Source organism: Rattus rattus, chromosome 2, assembly GCF_011064425.1.
Source record: "Rattus rattus isolate New Zealand chromosome 2, Rrattus_CSIRO_v1, whole genome shotgun sequence".
Lineage (NCBI taxonomy): Eukaryota > Metazoa > Chordata > Mammalia > Rodentia > Muridae > Rattus > Rattus rattus.
Genome location: NC_046155.1, coordinates 166,136,696 through 166,155,947, shown reverse-complemented (window position 1 = coordinate 166,155,947; position 19,252 = coordinate 166,136,696). Strand labels below are relative to the sequence as shown.

Genomic DNA, 19,252 nt, shown 5'->3' with positions numbered 1-19,252 from the left:
GTTGCTGTCTGTGGCTGGAGGAAGCCACTCAACAAGCTCATATGGGAATCCCTAACTGTAAGTCACACCTGGCTGCTCAGAGAAAGATGTGTGTGTCTAGGGCAACCTAAGCTTTGGCATGGTCCCTTTTTGACCACAAAAGCCCAGTTTACTCCCTTAGGTAGTTCCTCAGTCTATAAGGCTATGCTTTGACACATAAGCCCCCAGCAGAAGAGTGCGGTTCCAAGCACACGGGCGGAGACATATATTTTGGGGCCCCTTTATTAGGTTCTCTTGTCTACCCCCCTTCCAACCCTTACTCCACCCCAATCCCTTTCAAATCCCCTAACACCAGGTAAGAGAGAAGGGTGGTTAGAGGGGAAAGAGGGCATAGACCTCTTTAGACTAGTTCTTGCTGATTAGGGGCATTGAGTTCCTTGTGAAAAGTCCAATCTCTGTTGTCAGGGATCTCCAAACAGCAACTCAATCCAGCAACAGCAAATGCAGCAGCAGCAGCAGCCGCCACCACAGGCCCTCTGGGGACTCTCCATTTACACCCCCTCAAGAGTCCCCATAATTCTAAACATAAACTATCTGAGACTAGCAAGAACCACTCCCCTCCTACAGCCCAAGACAACCATAGTTGGTGGCTGGGGACACTCTTAAGCTGCCCTATGTCCCACACCTGGGATTAAGACAAAATCATATTCACATAACTGGATTCTTTAGGGCACCAAAATTCTCACTACACAGAGGCAGCCCTGTTCTCTGGTTCAGTCTGGATTCCTTAGAGGGAAAGTACACAAGCACCCACAAAGTGACCTAACTCCCATGGTGTTCCCTATGCTAGTTAAGCTCTCCCATCTCCCTGCTTGGCCCTTCTCAACTTCTGATTCCAAGATCATCTACCTCAACCATCTGCTTCATCCTTGCATGGTGTATAGATGGGGTCTCACGAAATGTCCCTAAGCCACCGTGATAGTCATTGTGATACAGACTCCAGGATGTGCAATTCTAACAGCTGGGCTGTAAAGCAGTACCAGCTAGTGGAGCAACTGGCAAAGATTGGATACTCTGTTCTCAGGATTTCCCTAAGACCTGAATGACCCAGACTGAGTCGTTTCTGCCAGTTTGGTGGTAGTCATGACTCCTGGTATGGGGTGGGCACAGTGGGCTCGTCTGTGGATTCCACCTCAGAGTGACAGTTTTCCGAAAGGTACCTTAGCATCATAGTGAGATGCAGTAAGGAAGGTAATGGTCCTTCTGAAGGATGTGAAGATGCTTGGTTATGTCATCAGGAAACTCATTGACCCCACATCAAGTGCTACCCTGTGTCTTGGCCTAAAACAGACACTGAGCTTGTACCCAACCCCCAAGGGCTACTGGTGCTAAGAGCCTTTGAGGACATGTTAATATGAGTATCATTAGGATACAGGGAACTGAAAAGAATACTTATGCCTGTATTGATGTGGCACCTGTCAGTAATAAATCCAATGGCCTATGGCTTAGGCAAGAAATAGGAGGTGGGATATCTGAAAGGAGAGAGAATTCTGGGATAGAGCCAGGTAGGAGATTTGCCTGGGGAGAGGTGAGATGGACCTTAGCACAGGTAACCAGTCACATGATAGAATGAAGATTAGGATAAATGGAATAATTTATTATCTAATAAGGAAAGCCTAGCAATATGGCCAGATATTTGCAAATACATTTTGAGTCTGAGTCTTATTTTTGGGAGCATGGGATTGGAAGAACCAGACTTAACTTCCACAAAGTACATATAGCAGGTGTCCTGTGGGTCACACACAGAACTGGGATCCCAGACAGAAAGTATAACTTTGGAAATGGTAAACCTGTATTCAGAGAGTGACAGTTGAGGTTAAGACTTAAATCCCAGGGTGCTCCAAGGAGAGTAAGGGGACATTTAAACCATGAAAGGGCTATTCTAGAGGCTAAGGTCTTTGCTTTTTTTTTTTTTTTTTTAAAGATTTATTTATCTATCTATTTATTTATTATAAGCCACTGTAGTTGTCTTCAGACACTTGACCATCATCTTACCCCAGATCCATATGGTTGTCCATCCTTTGGAAGAGCAGTCAGTGCTCTTAACCATCTCTCCAGGGTCTTTGCTTTTAAATAAGCAAACCCCTTGGACCACCACCCACATCCATGTCTCCATCACACAGGGCCTAGTTCTCAGGGAAAACTGGGAAAGCCAAGCTGAGCATGTGGTGCACGCCTTAAATCCCAGCACTAGAGAGACAGAGATCTCTGAGTTTGAGGCCAGCCTGATCTGTACAAGTTCCAGGCCAGCTAAAGTGACATATTATTGCATGGCTTTCTCAGACCCACTTGCAGTTCAATAACATAGATGTGGAGACTTTTATATAATTTAAAGCTTTAGGCCTTTCTGCTGGGGAAGCCTCTCAGCTAGCTTCTAACTTCACCTGACTTTTAGACACTGCGTCTCCACCGTGTGGCTCTTCATCTCCACACTCTCTGCTCGCGGCTCCCTTCTGTGCCTTTCTTGTTCAAGTCTCCCTATGCTCTTCGCTGGCATCCCTCTGGTGGCTACGCATGCCCAGAAGTCCCACCTCCATACTTCCTGCCCCACCTACTGGCCACCCGATTTTTATTATAACCAATCAGCAGTAAGACAACCCCTGGTCCATCCTTTGGTTGCTAAGGCATTGAGGGTTTCCCTGTCATTGGGGGCCCCAGGTATTTTACCACCAGATTTTTATTAATAAAAAATTGGGGGTAAGATTTACCCCTGGTCCATCTCTTTGGTTGCCAAAAGCATGGAGGGTTTCCGGTCATTGGGGGAGGTGTTTTAGGACAAGCATTTACAAATAAAAAACTTGGTAACGGGCCATAGAGATGACAATACCAAAACCTAACAACCGAAAATACAGGATCCTACCTTAATACAAAGTGAAGGAAGGTCACCCCCAAAACAGACCAAGATCTTACCTGAAAAAGAAAAAAAAAAAAAAAAAAAAAAAAAAAAAAAAAAAAAAAAAAAAAAAAAAAAAAAAGAAAAAAAAACAAAAGCGAAGCCAGAGACTAGATTCTGTAAGGCAGCCACAAGCAGCAGAATGGGAAGGGAAGGTTCAGATGGAATGAAAACCGTGGTTTGCTCCTACATCAAGGCATCCAAGGATGTGTGCATACACCATCCCACGGGACCATCCAGCCCTACGACCAGATTGGTCATTGGAACTGGAGCTGTCTCATGTAAATAGGTAATGAAAACTCAAGTTTACAGCAGTCACTTTCTCTCTTCATTAAGAAGTGTAGATGGGCCCGTGTCTCGGAATGTCAAGGCAGGAAGGTGGGAGGGAGAGGTGGATGGGTGAGGGAGTACCCTCATGGATGCCAATTAGTATCAGGTCAAGACTGGAGGCAGTTAGGTATGCTGTAGGGAAGTTGGTCCTCTCCGTTGGATCCTCCTCTGCAGTAGAATAGAAAACATCAGACTTGGTATGACAAGCCAGGGTCAACCTCCATACCGCAGTCAGACTTGGATGTAGATGGGGTAAACACTGCAGAGTGGACAGAAGACAATTAGGTAAAGTATTCAGAGCAGGAGAGCCTCGGAGGATCAACAGGCTAGGATTTTAAGCCAAGAAAGCAGGGGGGACATGCATGGAGGAGCGGCACGCCGGGGCAAGCTACCAGATAAAACAACTGTGCTCTTTGCAGAGCACAACAGGTGAAAAGGACCTGAAGCCAGAAGCCAACCGCTATGTGGGAGGAACCTGGGAGAGAAGGGTACTGTGGATTGGATCACATGAAGGTGGACAGCGCATCTGGGGAATCAGCGGCTCTTTACACGGCCCCTTTGACAGCCCTCTATCTCCAAAAATATTTACTCTACAATTAATAAGTAGCAACCAAATATGGTTGGGGGTCACCACAGCATGAGGAACTGTATTAAAGGGTCCCAGCACTAGGGAGGTTGGGAACCAGTGAGACACTTCTTGGTGTTCCTCCCCCTCCACTCCTCAGCAAGCCAGAGAGTCAACCCAGATTAGCATCTCATTACTAAAGAAGTGATTCTTTATCATTTCTAAAGAGGGGTTCTCACTGAGACGCACAGCTAGCTGAGGAAAACTTAGCCAATGATGGCTGCCGGTGGTGGCAGGCAGCCTCTGCTCAACCCATGTACCTGCAGGCGTTTAGCAAACTCCCCACCCCAGGGCTGTTGTAACAGAGCTGATTTATGAGGTCACTGAGGAAGGCACGGGAGTATAGAAAACTGGGACCAGGGTCTTAATTTGACCCAAGTGATCTCAACATTTTTACTTCGAGACTTCCTGAGGGTAAGGGAAATTCAAAAGACATGATACTTGAGGTAGGAGACAACATGTTGGTTGCTTTTGACAAAGATAGTTACGGGTAGCTTATAAAGTCCGTTACAGGTAAATGACAGCGGCGAGTCCACGAGCACGCTCAAGCTTGTGTCTGGATATGTCGTCACTGTGTTCTTCCTCTCTTGCTTTTGACACAGTTGTCTTACCCTGTAGCTCAGACTGGCCTTGAACTCATGGTGACCCTCCTGCCTCAGCTTTTCCTGAAGGCTGGAATTACTGACATGAAATGCCATACCCAGGCCTGTAGTGTATCTCGCTCAACAGAAGGAACGGATGCTCCCAAGAGAGCAAAGACGCCCACGGGTCTGTTAATGTTTGCAGCAAACAAGTGTCAGAAGAGAAGAGGATCCCTGTCGTGTACATTACATTACCATGGATTAGTTGGCAGTGTCCCGCTCCACCAACAGGATTTGCCTCAGCGTGAGCTGAGATGATCGTTCTGCTAGAGAACTTGGTAACAGTGTTCCACTGCGGTGTTTTTCCCCATGAGAAAGCTTTCATTGTGTCCAATTGACACCAAAAGCTTTCATTGTATCCAATTGACACCATTTCTTCTCAGCCAGTAGAAATGTCCTTCCCCCGTAATCCCATTCAGTGCCTTCTCTGACATCCTTTTCTGAGCAGTGATATGTGACACTGTCCCGTGGCAGTTTTAATTACAACAATATACATGCTGTTCTGTGCCACAGAGGCAGTAATTACAGTAAGACACATCCTCAGTATGAGTTCTCCCTCATACCGCTTGGGTGTGAAGACTCTGGTGGACACTGAGCTCGGACTTCTGCACAAACCCTTCCCCACAGACTACACACTTATGAGGTTTCTCTCTGGTGTGTATTGTTTGGTGCTTATTCATGTTGGACCTGTCGGTGAAGGCCTTCCCGCACTCGGCACACGTGTAAGGCCTCTCTCCGGTGTGAATTCGCTGATGCACTTGGAGCTGGGATTTCTTGGTGAAGGATTTCCCGCAGCCACTGCAATCGTAAGGCTTCTCCCCGGTGTGGATTCTGTGGTGGGTAATCAACTCTGACTTCTGCCTGAAGGTCTTCCCGCACTCAGAACACATGTACGGCTTCTCCCCGGTGTGCGTCTTCTGGTGCTTGCTGAGGTTTGATCTGCCACTAAAGGTTTTCCCACACTCGGCACACACGTGAGGTTTCTGGCCCGTGTGGATTGGCTGGTGCACCAGGAGCTGCGACTTGGAGGTGAAGGGCTTCCCGCAGTCGTTGCATCGGTAAGGTTTCTCGCCGGTATGGATTCGTTGGTGGGTGATGAAGTTGGACTTCCGGATGAAAGCTCTCCCACACTCGGTGCACACGTAGGGTTTCTCCCCGGTGTGGATTTTCTGGTGCACGATGAGAATCGACTTCTGGTTGAAGGCTTTCCCACAGTCGAGGCATTTGTACTGTCTCTCTCCGGTGTGAATCGTCTGGTGTATGCTGAGGTGTGACTTCTGGGTAAAAGCTTTCCCGCAAATGCTACATCCATACGGCTTCTCCCCAGTATGAATTCTCTGGTGTGTAACCAGGTCTGATCTCTGAGTGAAGGCTTTTCCACACCTTGAACAGACATAGGACTTCTCCCCTGTGTGGATTCTCTGGTGCGTGATGAGGTTTGACCTGTTGGCAAAGGCCTTCCCACATTTACTGCACACGTACGGTTTTTCCCCTGTGTGAATCCGCTTGTGTACGTGGAGTTGCGACTTGGAAGTAAAGAGTTTCCCACAGTGACCACATGTGTAAGGTTTCTCTCCGGTGTGAATTACCTGATGTGCGACCAGGTGCGCCTTCTGGACGAAAGCCAGCCCACATTTTACACACGCGTACGACTTCTCTCCTGTGTGGATTCTTCGGTGCACGGTGAGGGCTGACTTCTGGGTGAAGGCCTTGCCACAGTCCCCACACTGATAAGGCTTCTCCCCGGTGTGAGTTCTCTGATGAATGATCAGCTCTGACCTGTAGGTAAAGGCCTTCCCACACTCAGTGCAGGCGGACGATTTCTCTCTTACCGGAACTTTCTTACGTGAGAGGAGGCTGGGATTACTGCTGTAGGTCTTCCCGTGGTCGGGAGTTACACAGGGCCTCACTCTTGCGTGAATTCGCTGATGGACCTGGAGTTGGGACTTGGAAACAAAGGATTTGCCGCAGCTGTCGCACTGGTGTGGCTTTTCTCCAGTGTGAATCCGTCGGTGTGAGACCAGGTGTGTCTTCTGGATGAAAGCCTGTCCACACTCAATACAGATGTAGGCCCTGTCTCCCGTGTGGATTTTCTGGTGAATCTTGAGTGTGGACTTTTGTGCGAAGGCTTTGCCACAGTCGGCGCAGCTGTAATGCCTCTCTCCTGTATGGATCTTCTGATGGGTCCTGAGGTCTGAGTTGTACGAGAAGCCTTTCCCACAGTGGCCGCACTCGTAGAGCTTTTCTCCAGTGTGAATCCTCTGATGCCTGAAGAGAGAAGACGCTTGGAAAAAGGACTTTCCGCAGTCGCCGCACGGATAGCGCTTCTCTCTAGTGTGGGTTTTTTGATGCGTGAGGAATTCTGATTTCTGAGAACACGCCTTCCCGCATTCAAGGCACACATAGAGCCTGTCTCTTGTAGATTTCACATGTACGGTCCGCTGTGGCTTCTGGGTAAAAGTCTTCCCAAATTCAGCGCATTCGTATGATTTCTGATACCGACAAGGTACTTGTTCATAACTGAGGGCTCTTTCACATTGACCATGGTCCTGTAATTTCTCTCCTGTGAGAGTATGTTTGGTGTTGGAATAGGATGAAATTTTACCATATTCGGTAATCCTCTGAATTCTCTTTGGCTCATTACTCTCATGACGAGTCTGTAAATTTAAATTATGCTCCGGGTCACTGGCAAGTGGGTCACTGTAACGGAGCCTCATGGGGGAGGGAACAGTGTATGAGTTCACGTGGATCACCGTTCTAACGCCTGCGTACTCGTGGCGACTCTCTGCATCCACAGTCTTCTTGATGAAGACCATATCACTGGCCGACTTAGGTGCTATTTGCTGATAGTGGTCGCCGGTCTGCTGCAGTTCTTCTAGAATGAAATATGAGAAAACATCATTTGTAAAAACCACAAAGAACAGAAGCAAAACTACCTCCTTGCTCAATGTGCCAAGAGGCTTTTTCAGAACTGCCCACTGTAAAGACAAGTTCCTTTCTGAGGAAGAAACAAATGATTTTAGTTCACTGCCACTAGATGGGGGGCACACACGGCCCATCCAGGACAAGCACAGAGAAGAAGGAGTGTGGGGAGCAGGATTTGATGAAGGTTGTGAGGGGACAAGAAACATCCAGGTTTACAATACATCAGAGGGAACAGCCAGATGCATACGTTATATGTCAGATGTGAGCAAAGTAAAGGGAAAAGCAAGGGACACGAAAGCTGACATGCCTATAAACCGTTACACAGACACTTTCTAACGCAGGTGATTTTTGCAAGTCTCTGTTATATAAACCAGTGATCCGTGGTGGGGAGGGATGAGGATGTGAGGCAAGGAGAAAAAAAGGGAATACAACACCTTATCCTAAGTCCAAGACAGAATTAGAATTAGAATTTATACATTTACACTTATATAATAAATATAAGATATACATTTATAAATATGGACGAGAAGCCATACATTTATACATTTATAAATACATTTTCTTTTTTTTTCCTTTTCTTTTCTTTTTTTCGGAGCTGGGGACCGAACCCAAGGCCTTGCACTTGCTAAGCAAGCGCTCTACCGCTGAGCTAAATCCCCAACCCACACTTACACATTTATAAATATGGATTTAAGTATAATTAAATATAGGCCTCATTAATGAAATAAAGCAAAGAAACTCAACTGACAGGAAGACAGACCCTGTCGAATGTGGATTAACCCGGCAGGATTAAAATGAAGCTTTATAAAGGGCGATTAAGAATGCCAAACATGGGGCTGGAGAGATGACTCAGTGGTTAAGAGCACCGACTGCTCTTCTAGACGTCGTGAGTTCAATTCCCAGCAACCACATGGTGACTCACAACCATCTGTAATGAGATTGGACCGGACGCCCTCTTCTGGTGTCTGAAGACAGTGACAGTGTACACATACACACACACACACACACACACACACACACACACACACAGAGCTTTGCTTTACAAACACAGCAGACAGACACTGCCAAAGGTTAAGTGACGAGGATCCCCAAGCCATGAGCTCGAGGAAAGGTATAGTAAGTTAGAAGCAACGAGAAATCTCATGCAGTGACCAGGAAGAGCTGGCTGGGGCAGAGATGCAAAGAGGGAAAGGGGAAGAAGGAAAGCGGTAAACAGGATATGAATATGCACACCACCAATGAAGCGAAGACTTGTAAATACCTGTGTCTATAAATAAAGACTAAAGCCATGGGGAAAGTGTGAGGAGAAGAATTAAAAACACCAAGAGCACAAAGGAACGAGACAGATTCGCACAATAGAATCTAAAGCCATCCAGGAACCCGAGACAAGCAATGCAAATAATAATCTAGAACTTTCCCCAGAAACCATCTTAATTAACAGCCTTTCTCTTGGTTTGCGGAGGACCTCTTGCCTCTCACCTAAATGGGCTGCGCTCACTAACCTACACAGTGCTGACCTGGGCTCTTGTCCTGTGATGCCCATGTTTCCCTGCCTCGCCCCAGTATGAAAACCTCTGTCTTGAGAACTTGACATCATATCCAAGGAAAATGATAACAGCCTGGGCCCAACGACTCGTGCTTCAGAGCCAACCAGTAGCCCTATTGTTCAGTGAGAGTGTGTTCTGAAGTTACCTCCTATCTCTCAGAACAGGGTTTTTATAATGCACAAAGGAGACAAAGAACCCTGCTCACAGACAGGACTGGAGAGACATGGCGGTTATGAGTACCCACTTTTTAACTTGAAGGTTTGGTTCATAGCATCCACATTGGGCTCACAGCTGCCTGTAAATACAGTTCTAGGGGATCTGATGCCCTCTTCTGGTATCCACAGATACTGCACCTTCACGGTGAACCAGTGCACGCCCAGGAGAGGAGACAGAGACAGAGACAGACAGACAGACAGACAGACAGACACACACACACACACACACACACACACACACACACACACACACACACATACACAATGCTCAGTGAGGCTTCCTGTCCAATCCACGGGGACTCTGCTTACCCACTGAGCGCAGGTGGCTGTACGTCTCCTGCATCACATCCCGGTAGAGACTTCTTTGAGCAGGGTCTAGATGCTGCCACTCCTCTCTGCTGAAATCTATAGTCACATCCATGAAGGACACTAATCCCTGTAAGAGCAAATTCCTGTTCAGAGTAAACACACTGGGGGGCGGGGGGGGACGACACGGGACCATATTTAGAAATAAGGATCCTGGGTTTTGCTTTGTCTTCAGTTCATTCTTGAAAGTCCCTGAGTGAGACACCAGCAAGACGGCCAAGTAGAAACTGGAACATGCATGCCACAAAGTAACAAAGAAACTACTTTGTTTGGATGGAAAGAACTGAAGAGTGCTAGAGGACGTCATAGAAACCCAGGAGGGCCACATGAGAATACAACACAATGGCATGCCACTGACCTCCAAGGGCCTAGTAGCTGTCAGCTCTAAACAGGAGGGTAAGATCCCAGAGACCACAGCGACCACCACTGTTACCTTGGACACTACAATGGTTAAGTTCGTCCACCTAACACAGTTTAGAATCGTGGGAGGAGTACCAGTGAGGGGTTGTCTGGAACAGATTGGCCTGTGCGAGGCTGTGTGGATTATGTTAACTGACAGCAGACACTGCGGTTTGTACCATTCCCTAGGTAGGGGATCCTAGACTGCAGAAGTACTGGCCAGGGGCGGGGAGGCAGAGCAACGTAAACATACATGCGTTTATTCTCTTTGCTTTTGACTGCAGGTGTGACTGTTTCAAGTTCCTCACACTTTGCCATCCCCACGTGATGACTGCGACTTGCGACTGTGAAGCCAGATAAACCCTTTCTCTCTTATGTTGCTTTAGTGAGGAAACAGAACAAGGGCAGAAATCCCCAGTCCAGGGTGCTACCCCATCTTGCTGGGTATGGCTTGCTCCAGGGGCCTGGGAACCACCTCAGCTCAGCCCTTGAAGGACAGGGTGTAGACTTGTGGGGGCAGACAGAAAAGCTTTACAATAGTTTGGTGCCATAGGGTAAGATACAACAAAAACTGTTTTGGGGACAGTGGGCCAGCAGACAGATGGGTCAGTGGTGAGCCCTGTTCATTTTTATTTAAAGATACTTTGATAAATAAATATTGTAATTTGTATCCGGTCTTTGCTACTTTGTGGATTCTTCTTTCTTCTATCCCTTTTCCACCTCTTTTTTTCCACCCTCTCAACCCCCTAAACTAGATGGGGGCGGGTAGAGAGGAAATGGGGTGGCGTTATCATTAGACTACTTCCTGCTGATTAGGGGCATCAAGTTTCTTGGGGCAAGTTTGATATTTATAATAAGAATACCTAATTTCTCCTTCCTCTTTCTTCTTTTCCCGTGACTACTTAAGAAACCATAACCAACCAACAAGCTACAAACCCACCCTGCTTTTGGGGGCCCTACCATTTATACACCCTCTGAAAAGTTCCCAGAATTCCAAAGGTTACACACTCACAGAAACTCTCTGCAGCTGGCAAAATCACACCTCTGCTAGAGCGCGAGGCAAATCATAGTCACCTGCTGTGGACGATCTGAAGCAGCCCCATATCCCACCCCTGGGATTAAAACAGAAGACACATTCTAACATTTCTGTGCTTTTGAAAGACACTAAAATCCCAAAATTGTCGCCACACTAATTCTTTGTACATTATTACTATTCTAAGTAAAAAATCGTCCTCCATCTCAAAGTCCTGTCCCTAAATATGCAGCTGTAGGCTTCTTTTGGCTCCTGTTTATCAGCCAATCTTTTCCCACCCCTTTATTTTTGAGTAAGAAGAGCAGCTGCTGACAGCGGGGCCTGGTGCTGTCATGTGGGTTTCAGTGTTGCTAGGAGCTGTTTGATGGGATTCTCTAGGTCATGGTCTTCTCACACGGTGTTAAACACACACAACCTGACCCCACAGGCGGGAAGCATTAAAGACTCCCTGCGACCACCTCAGTAAAGACCAACCCAAAACTGCCCTGTAACATCTGAGCACTGCTCAACTGTAAAATGTAGCCGTCCTCTTATCCCACTTGTAACTGTGTTTTAACGTAGCCGTTCCCTGAAGTAATGACTGAGACTTCTTCTGTATGAAGGAATGCCTAGGCCAAAACCTTTGCTCTGTTCCATGACTCGTTCATGCCTCAGTAACCCAGATTATTCTATTCTGAGCACACCACATAGATGGTTACCAGCTTCTCAGGCTTATGCCTATGCTACTCCTTAGACTTTGGGGCTAATCTCCAGTGCTTATTTCCCAGAATTCCCCACACTCTCTTTCTCTCTGCTGGAACCTCCTTCTTTCTATTTCCTGACTCAGCTCATTGACCATGGGCTTTTAAATTGTCATGTGAATGCTTTTACACAGTATACAAGACAGTCTCGCTACATGTACTAATACAAATATACATTTTGTAATTTGCATACTTGTGATGGTTGTGCTCGATTTATATCTAAGCCCTTGCACAAATAGGAGATGTTGTGGGTGGCCCTAGGGGTGTTTGTATTCTGATGTTAACTCTGCTTCCCTCTTGTGAACCTTCTCTCCATTCTAACTGATCAAATAAAGGCTAGAGCCTGTGATTGGGCAGTGGAAGGGAAGAGTGGGACTGGAGAACTTAGAGAATGGGCATAGGTGGGGGAAGCAGGGAAGAAGGCGAGGAGAGAAGGTGGAGAGAGGACCAAGGAAGAAGTAGAAGCCTACACGGAACAGAACCACGTGACCAAGAAAAACTGCAAGTCTGAGCAAAGGGTCTGTCCCAGTGCTGAGGAATAAGTTAGGATAGTGATAGATGTGCCCAATCTAGGCACATAGCTTATAAATATAACTGGGTTGTGTCATTTTTATACGTGCTTACTGGGGTTGGAAATTACTGCAACAAATTGGCACACCAACATATCCCTTAGAACCCCACTAAACTGAGATAAAAGTCCACCCCCATTCCCACCCCCAATAAATGTCTCAGGCTGTGCTTTAGGGCCTGCAGCAACGTGTGGGTTGAAAGCTGAGTGGGTCTGGGTGCATCCACAGAGAGCTGCTGAGATGCTCCCTTCCTATGCCCCAGGCAGACCTGGGCAACCAGGAGCAGCACCCCAACCTGAGCTGGGACTTGGGCAATGCCAGTTTTGCAAAAAAGTTGGTGTTCCCTGATCCTAGCGAAGGACAGGGGACCTTGGGGGCAGGCAATAGTCTTCTCGAAGATAGAGTCGGCTGACCTGGGCACCTACCACCAAGGGAGCCCTCCTGTGCTCGCTTCCCCATACCCACTCATCTAAATAGGACACGGGACAGCCAGACCCATTGTCCACTCCCCCAACTGCTTGCACTGCAGACTGAGATCAGTGCACACGATGCTGGTTGCAACCTAAACAAAAAAGGCAGAGCTGGCTCAGAAGCACAGAAGCAGCAGGTCTTAGGCCCTCCTTGTCAATACAAGAACAAGGGAGGACCACTGTGTCCTGGATCAAAGAGCGGAGAGGGACAAAGGTACAAAAAACTCCAAATTAAGTAAAAAGAATTATACATTGATAATAAAGAGACAAAGAGATAGATAGACAGACAGACACTTAAAGATGAGAAACACAATAAATACCTTTACCTTTTGAGTTTTAGGGAATGATATTTTGAATGGTTCAACAGGGGTGGATTTAAAGGAAATTGATACCTTGTCGATACAGTTATCACAATATTGAGTAGATTGTTTACTATGTCTTCTCAAAAGACAGGGTCCTAAGATAAAAACTTAGAAGCCTTAGAAAAGGGATTAGGGTGTCAATGCCCGTACCAACACGGCACCACCGGGTGTAAGCCTGCGGGATTAAAAAACACACACCTACGGGTCATTCTTGTTAAGAGAGAATGCCAAATCTGTAGCTTTATTCACTGAATGTATACCTCAAATTCACAGGGTGGAAAATCCCAGGAAGCACAGTGGAAAAACCTGGCTTCAGGAACAAAAGAACAAGCATGTGCCCCAAATTTACTGGGGAGGAATCCAGGAAGACAAGCCTAAGTCCCAGGAACACAGACTGAGAACAAAAGACAGGAACGGAATGGACCATCGCCCAGGTATTACGGCCAGGTATACGGCCAGGTGTGTCTACTGGGCCAGGGTGTTCCTGTTAGTAACAAAAGGCTTCCACATGCATCAGCAGGGTCAAACATGCAGGGGACCCAGGAGGGTCGGACCTTAGGGGAAACACTAGAGCTAAAGGCACAGGAATTTATAGGTCATGATAAGGAACAAAGAGAGGAAAATGAAGGCTGGAGACAGGAGCTGGAAAAGACGCTAGAACAAAATATGCAGCAGCTCACAGACCAGGCTGAGCCACAAAGAGAAAAATAATGAGGATTGGAAGCAGGGCTTGGAGGAGAACCTTTTAAAATTAATCAATCAGAATAAAATGGACAGCAGAATATCAGAATTATAATATAAAGAAAAATTAAAATGTGGAAGCAGAACCTTGAGCAGAGATTACAGGGCCTCGAGCAGCAGCAGGAGCGACAAAAGGAGAGATATGAAGCAGCGTCGACACAGACCTCAAGGGAGGAATTTCAAATTCCAATTAAGGAGGATACTCAGGTAGAAACAGAAGATAAAATTAGGGAAAGCCAACAGGAGGTTATTAGAAAACAAGATTTAGTCTCCTCAGTTAGTGTGCGACAAAGCCCTCCAGGTGATGATCAATCAATCACAGGGCTATCGGGAGCTCGAATGGCACCCCATGGATGTGTGAGAACTGAGGAAACTTAAGGAGAGTGTCACTAATTTTGGAATGCATTCTCCATTTGTAGAATAAATCCTGACTTCTTGGGCTGTTAAAAATAGAATAATCCCCCATAGACTGGAAGACTATGGCAAAGACAACACGAGAACCTGTGTCACATTTACAGTGGATCTCACGGTGGAGAGAAGAGGTGAGGGAGACAGCACCACAAAACAGAGGCAGAGGTAGAGAGATCTCCACAGATCAGATGCTTGATGAAGGTCGCTCTGCTGAGGTAGGGGTGCAGGCTGTGTATGATGAAGAAACCTTGGCATTGTGTCGCTTGGCAGCCTTCAAGCCCAAGCTAAAGGGCCTCTGTGTGCTGTGGTGGCAATATGGAGACAGAAGGCAAGGCTGTGGGCTCTGATCTCTTCACTTCTGTGGTTGCAGGAAATGAACTTGGGTCTCCAAGCTCACAGGCGAGCATACCTAATGAGCCATCTCACTGAGTACAATGTTTAAAACCGCAACCTGAAATGAACTGTTGATAGCGGTTAACAGCGGCTCCACAGAGGAGGAGGAGACAAAGTTGACAATGTTTCCCAAAAAGGAAAGCAGCAAAAAAAATCGTGGAGGAGGAAAAATGAAAATTGGAGACCTACTGAGAAGCAGAAACGTGAAGAATGGAAGCAAGCGGATATTTGTGCTCAGTGTGGCGATTGGAAAAGGAATGATGCCATTTCTTCAAAGACCCTATAGGGAAGTAATTTCTACCAAGAATTTTATCCACAGACAACAGATGAATACCACAGGATGACAAAAAACAGTCACTCATCACGGTCCGCCCTCACTGCCTCTGGAGTGGAGAACATTTGCTCAGGTGTTTCTTGATTTTCAATAAATAGATCAAGATTGGTTCCCTGAGGGGCAGGTTTAGGGGTCCAGTTGCTCCTGTGGCCTATCTGCTTCTCCTCTGAGACTCCTAGGACAAATCAGGGCCATCTACTCCTGGAGGAATGCCCACCCACAAAACCCCTACCCTCTGACCTCACAGGAGCTCCCAGGATCTTCTGGGGTCAATGATGTAGCTTCCCGGGTTGAAGTCCAGTCAGTTGGCATGATCACCCTGGGTCCAGACCGTGTTCTGTCAGCAACCAGATGCTTAGCAGTCCTCTAGGAGTTTAGTCAGAACTTCGAGGAAGAAGAGCTGTGGAATGTGGTGGGAGATCTGGAGCTGCGCAGAGATACCAAGACACCCAGGGTTAGAGCATTTGCCTAGCATGCTTGAGGTCTTGGGTCCAATCCCCAATTTAAAACAAAACAAAAACAAAAGAAGGACTGGAGAGATGGCCCAGTGGTTAAGAGCACTGACTGCTCTTCCAGAGGTCCTGAGTTCAAATCCCAGCAACCACATGGTGGCTCACAACCATGTGTAATAGGATCTGATGCCCTCTTCTGGTGTGTCTGGAGATAGGTACACTGTACTCATATAAATAAAATAAATTGTTTTTAAAAAAGGAAAAAAAAAACACAAATTAAAATATTGACATATATTATTTTCATCAGGAAGCCAACAGGTTCTAATGTTTTATTAAAAAAAAGAAATCTAGCAATTGCTTTTAAAAAGTCAAGGTGTAAAAACTAGACAAAAGATATAAAACTTGCAAAACGGAAAGATATTTGTGAAAATAAGCTCTTTTACAAACTGATGGTGGACACTGAATTTGCTAATAATATCCTGGAGATACTTAGTCATACCTATTACTAAAAATAACTGGAAGGGGGTAGTAAGGGTTGGTGAGATGAAAATACATTGTATACATATCTTCAAAGAATAAACATATTTTGGGGTTGGGGATTTAGCTCAGTGGTAGAGCGCTTGCCTAGGAAGGCGCAAGGCCCTGGGTTCGGTCCCCAGCTCGAAAAAAAAAAAGAACCAAAAAAAAAAAAAGAATAAACATATTTTGCAAAAATACACATAAGTGTTGGTAACTATATAACTTCAAACATATAAACCAGAAATGAACAAAGGAGAGATAGACAAATCACCTTTCTGTTGTGAGCAATATACCTCCACCACAACTAAGCAGACAAAAAAATCTGTAATGTCTGCTGGTGTGGTGGTGCAGGTCTTTAATCCCAGAACTCTGGAGGCAGGTGGATCTCTTGAGTTCAAGACCAGCCTGGTCTACATACAGTGAGTTCTGGGACATCCAGGGCTCCAAAAAACAAAAAGCAAAACCAAAACTGTAAGGCCATGTGATATATAACTCACAATACAACTGGGGAGCGGTAATTTTTATGCAATGTGAAGTCATTTATGAAAATGATTACGATATAGACCATAAAGCATTTTTCAACCTGACCACTACCCAGAGATATTATCTAAAACGGAAAATGCATTTCCAAATGACTCCTAGATCAAAGAAAATAAATTAAAAAAGAAAACCATTTATATTTAATCAACAATAAAAAGTCTACATATAAATACGTAAGAATATAAATTCTTACATTAACCAACGTTAAAAATTAATGAGCTAAACTTTCGGGTTAGAAAGCAAACTGATCACAGACCCCAGAGGCTCTCGGGTGTTACAGACCCTCAGCCACTCATCACATTCCCTAACATCACTCACAAGTCAGGACAGTCACACGTCACCCGGCCGGCCAACCTCCCTCCTCCAAAACTCAGAATCCCGTTATTGATCGGAGAAATCCTTACCACTGACAACCATCAACACAGCAGACAGTACCCAATACAGTCACTAACTCGCAACATACACACACATTACTGACTCCATAGAATTCTAGTTGAAATCACCTCCAAGGTGCTTGCTCTTAAGACTTCAATGGAAACCGCGCGGAGGCGAGGGGAGAGGGGGAGGGGAACCATCTTCAAAGACCAAGGTCACTTCCGGTCTTTAAAAGAAAAAAAATCCTTGGCTATTAGTACTGCGCATGCTCAGCGATACCTGCGACGCCGGAGGACTCCAACAGCCCACTAGGTGCCTAAAGAGTTTGCAGAACCTTTATATACCATTCCTTAAGAGGCTATGGCCGCGCCCGGAGATGCCGCGTAGGCCACCATCTTTGAAACTTAAGCATTCCGTACAGCAGAGGAATAGCTATCCAGCCAGATTACACAGAATGGGATAAAGAACGTAAATCCAAGCACTGTAGCCCTTGTCTGTGCATCATCCTATTGGAGGAGGTTCCTCTAGCTTTGCGGTCATGAGTTCTGTTATACTTTAAACCTAGTTGCCCGCCCTCTGCTGGAAGAACCATGCGGTACAGGGGATCCAGCCAAAGAAGGAAAAAAATTGAGGGCTTGTGGGAGAAACCATATGAGGGGAAAAATCAAGGTGGTACAATCACTTTATAGAAAAATCATTCATGAAAAAGGTAGACAATTCAGGATGGAACTCTGCTCCTGAGGAAAAAAAAAACCAGCAACCCCAAGATGCATCAGAACCAGTATCAGAAGCAACTGGAAGAATGTCAAAATCTTAAATAGGACAAACCGCATTGGGAAATAGAGTAGAAGCTGGGATAAACCCCCTGGGAGATACCGCCGGGGGTGGGGGTGGGTGGGAATAGAGCGGTCAGAATGTTCTTTGGAAGGACAGAGTAGAATACAGGCATAAAACCCGCTCGTTTCCGTTATTCACCACTCTAAGCTTAATACCAGGCATAGTGGCTCACATTTGCAGGCAGGATAAAGCGATAGGCCAAGCTGAGATATGTAGAAGGAGGTAGGGAGACAGGAGGGAGGAAAGAAAGGACTTAGTAAGACCAACATGTGACTAAAAGCACCTAAAATTAAAATATAATTTATACACAGTGATGCCCTTAGTGTGTAAATGAAGCCTTAGTTTAATACCATGGCCCACCCCCTTAATACCTAATTAAACACACACACACACACACACACACACACACACACACACACACACACACAACAATGACATTGCAAGCTGAAACAGGGTCTCAAGCATTAGGTGCTCATACTGCTCTTGCCTAGAACCAGAGTTCTGTTTCCACCACAGGCAGCCCACAAATCTGTCTGTAACTCTTGGTGATATGGCATCCCCTTTTGGCCTGTACAGACACATATGTATGCATTAAAGCACATACCCATATAGAAAAACAGTAAAAACAAAACTTTTTAAAGTACTGACAAAAGCCAGTGATGGTGGCACATGCTTTTAATCCCAGCACTAAAGAAGTAGAGGCAGGCAGAATCTGTGAGTTCGAGACCAGCCTGGTCTACAGAGTGAGTTCCGGGACAGCCAGAGCTACACAGAAAAACTCTGTCTCGAAAAACCAAAAGGGAAAAAAAAGATAAAAGAATTGTAAACGAATGCTTATATCTGCTTTATTAAAATCAATTAATCTAGAGATTACCACAACAATCACAAACATGTGACTGGATATACAAACTCATACATATAACTCATAAAACAATATTGTTCAGCTAAGAAAGGAAATACCTATGTAGAAATGAGTCCCATAAACACCAAAGCAAAAAAATGTACCTAGTATTGGACCTTCCCTTTAGTCTAAGTGTTTGTGAGACACGGACAGACTGATCTATATGAATTCAGTGCAAACCAAGTCTACTGAGTGACTCGCAGGTCAGCCTAGAGTAAGACCCAGACTCAAAATAAATAAAAATTCGAAGACAATTTTTTTCACTACTCTATAACAGAACCCTCTACCTCCTCGGGAACAACCACTCGTTTACAATTCGTTGTAAATCTGCTAGATTTTAATAACTAATATTCATTTTTTATGCCACCTAAATGGATCATAAAAATCCTATGCTGGGCCTCGCCAACAAAGAAGGGAAAGACGGGGAATCTGTCGTCATCTTGAATATTGCTACAGTGAGTTACAAGGCCCAGAAATATCCAGACTCAGGGTGTGGTATCTCAGAAATCATTTCAGCAACTTTGTTCCAGGAGACCAGTGCCACGCAGTTCCTTTTCTAGACTACATTTCCCAGAGACACATGCGACTCTACACA

At 45.7% G+C, this 19,252-nt stretch overlaps 1 protein-coding gene across 2 annotated transcripts in view; it reads right to left on the bottom strand.

Annotated features, from left to right (window-relative positions):
• Positions 1-4,230: 4,230 nt before the first annotated feature.
• Znf569 (zinc finger protein 569) overlaps positions 4,231-19,252 on the bottom strand; it is a 60,321-nt gene continuing 45,299 nt past the window's right edge. Inside the window, exons 1-3 of one of the 2 annotated variants that reach the window (XM_032893966.1) lie at positions 15,274-15,543; positions 9,525-9,651; positions 4,231-7,403 (exon numbers count right to left, since the gene is read on the bottom strand). In XM_032893966.1, the coding sequence (XP_032749857.1) occupies positions 5,086-7,403; positions 9,525-9,651; positions 15,274-15,345 (2,517 nt within the window). In that variant the 5' untranslated portion in view covers positions 15,346-15,543 and the 3' untranslated portion in view covers positions 4,231-5,085. Of the gene's footprint in view, positions 7,404-9,524; positions 9,652-15,273; positions 15,544-19,252 lie in introns of those variants that run through there. The other variant, XM_032893968.1, reaches the window with a different exon arrangement.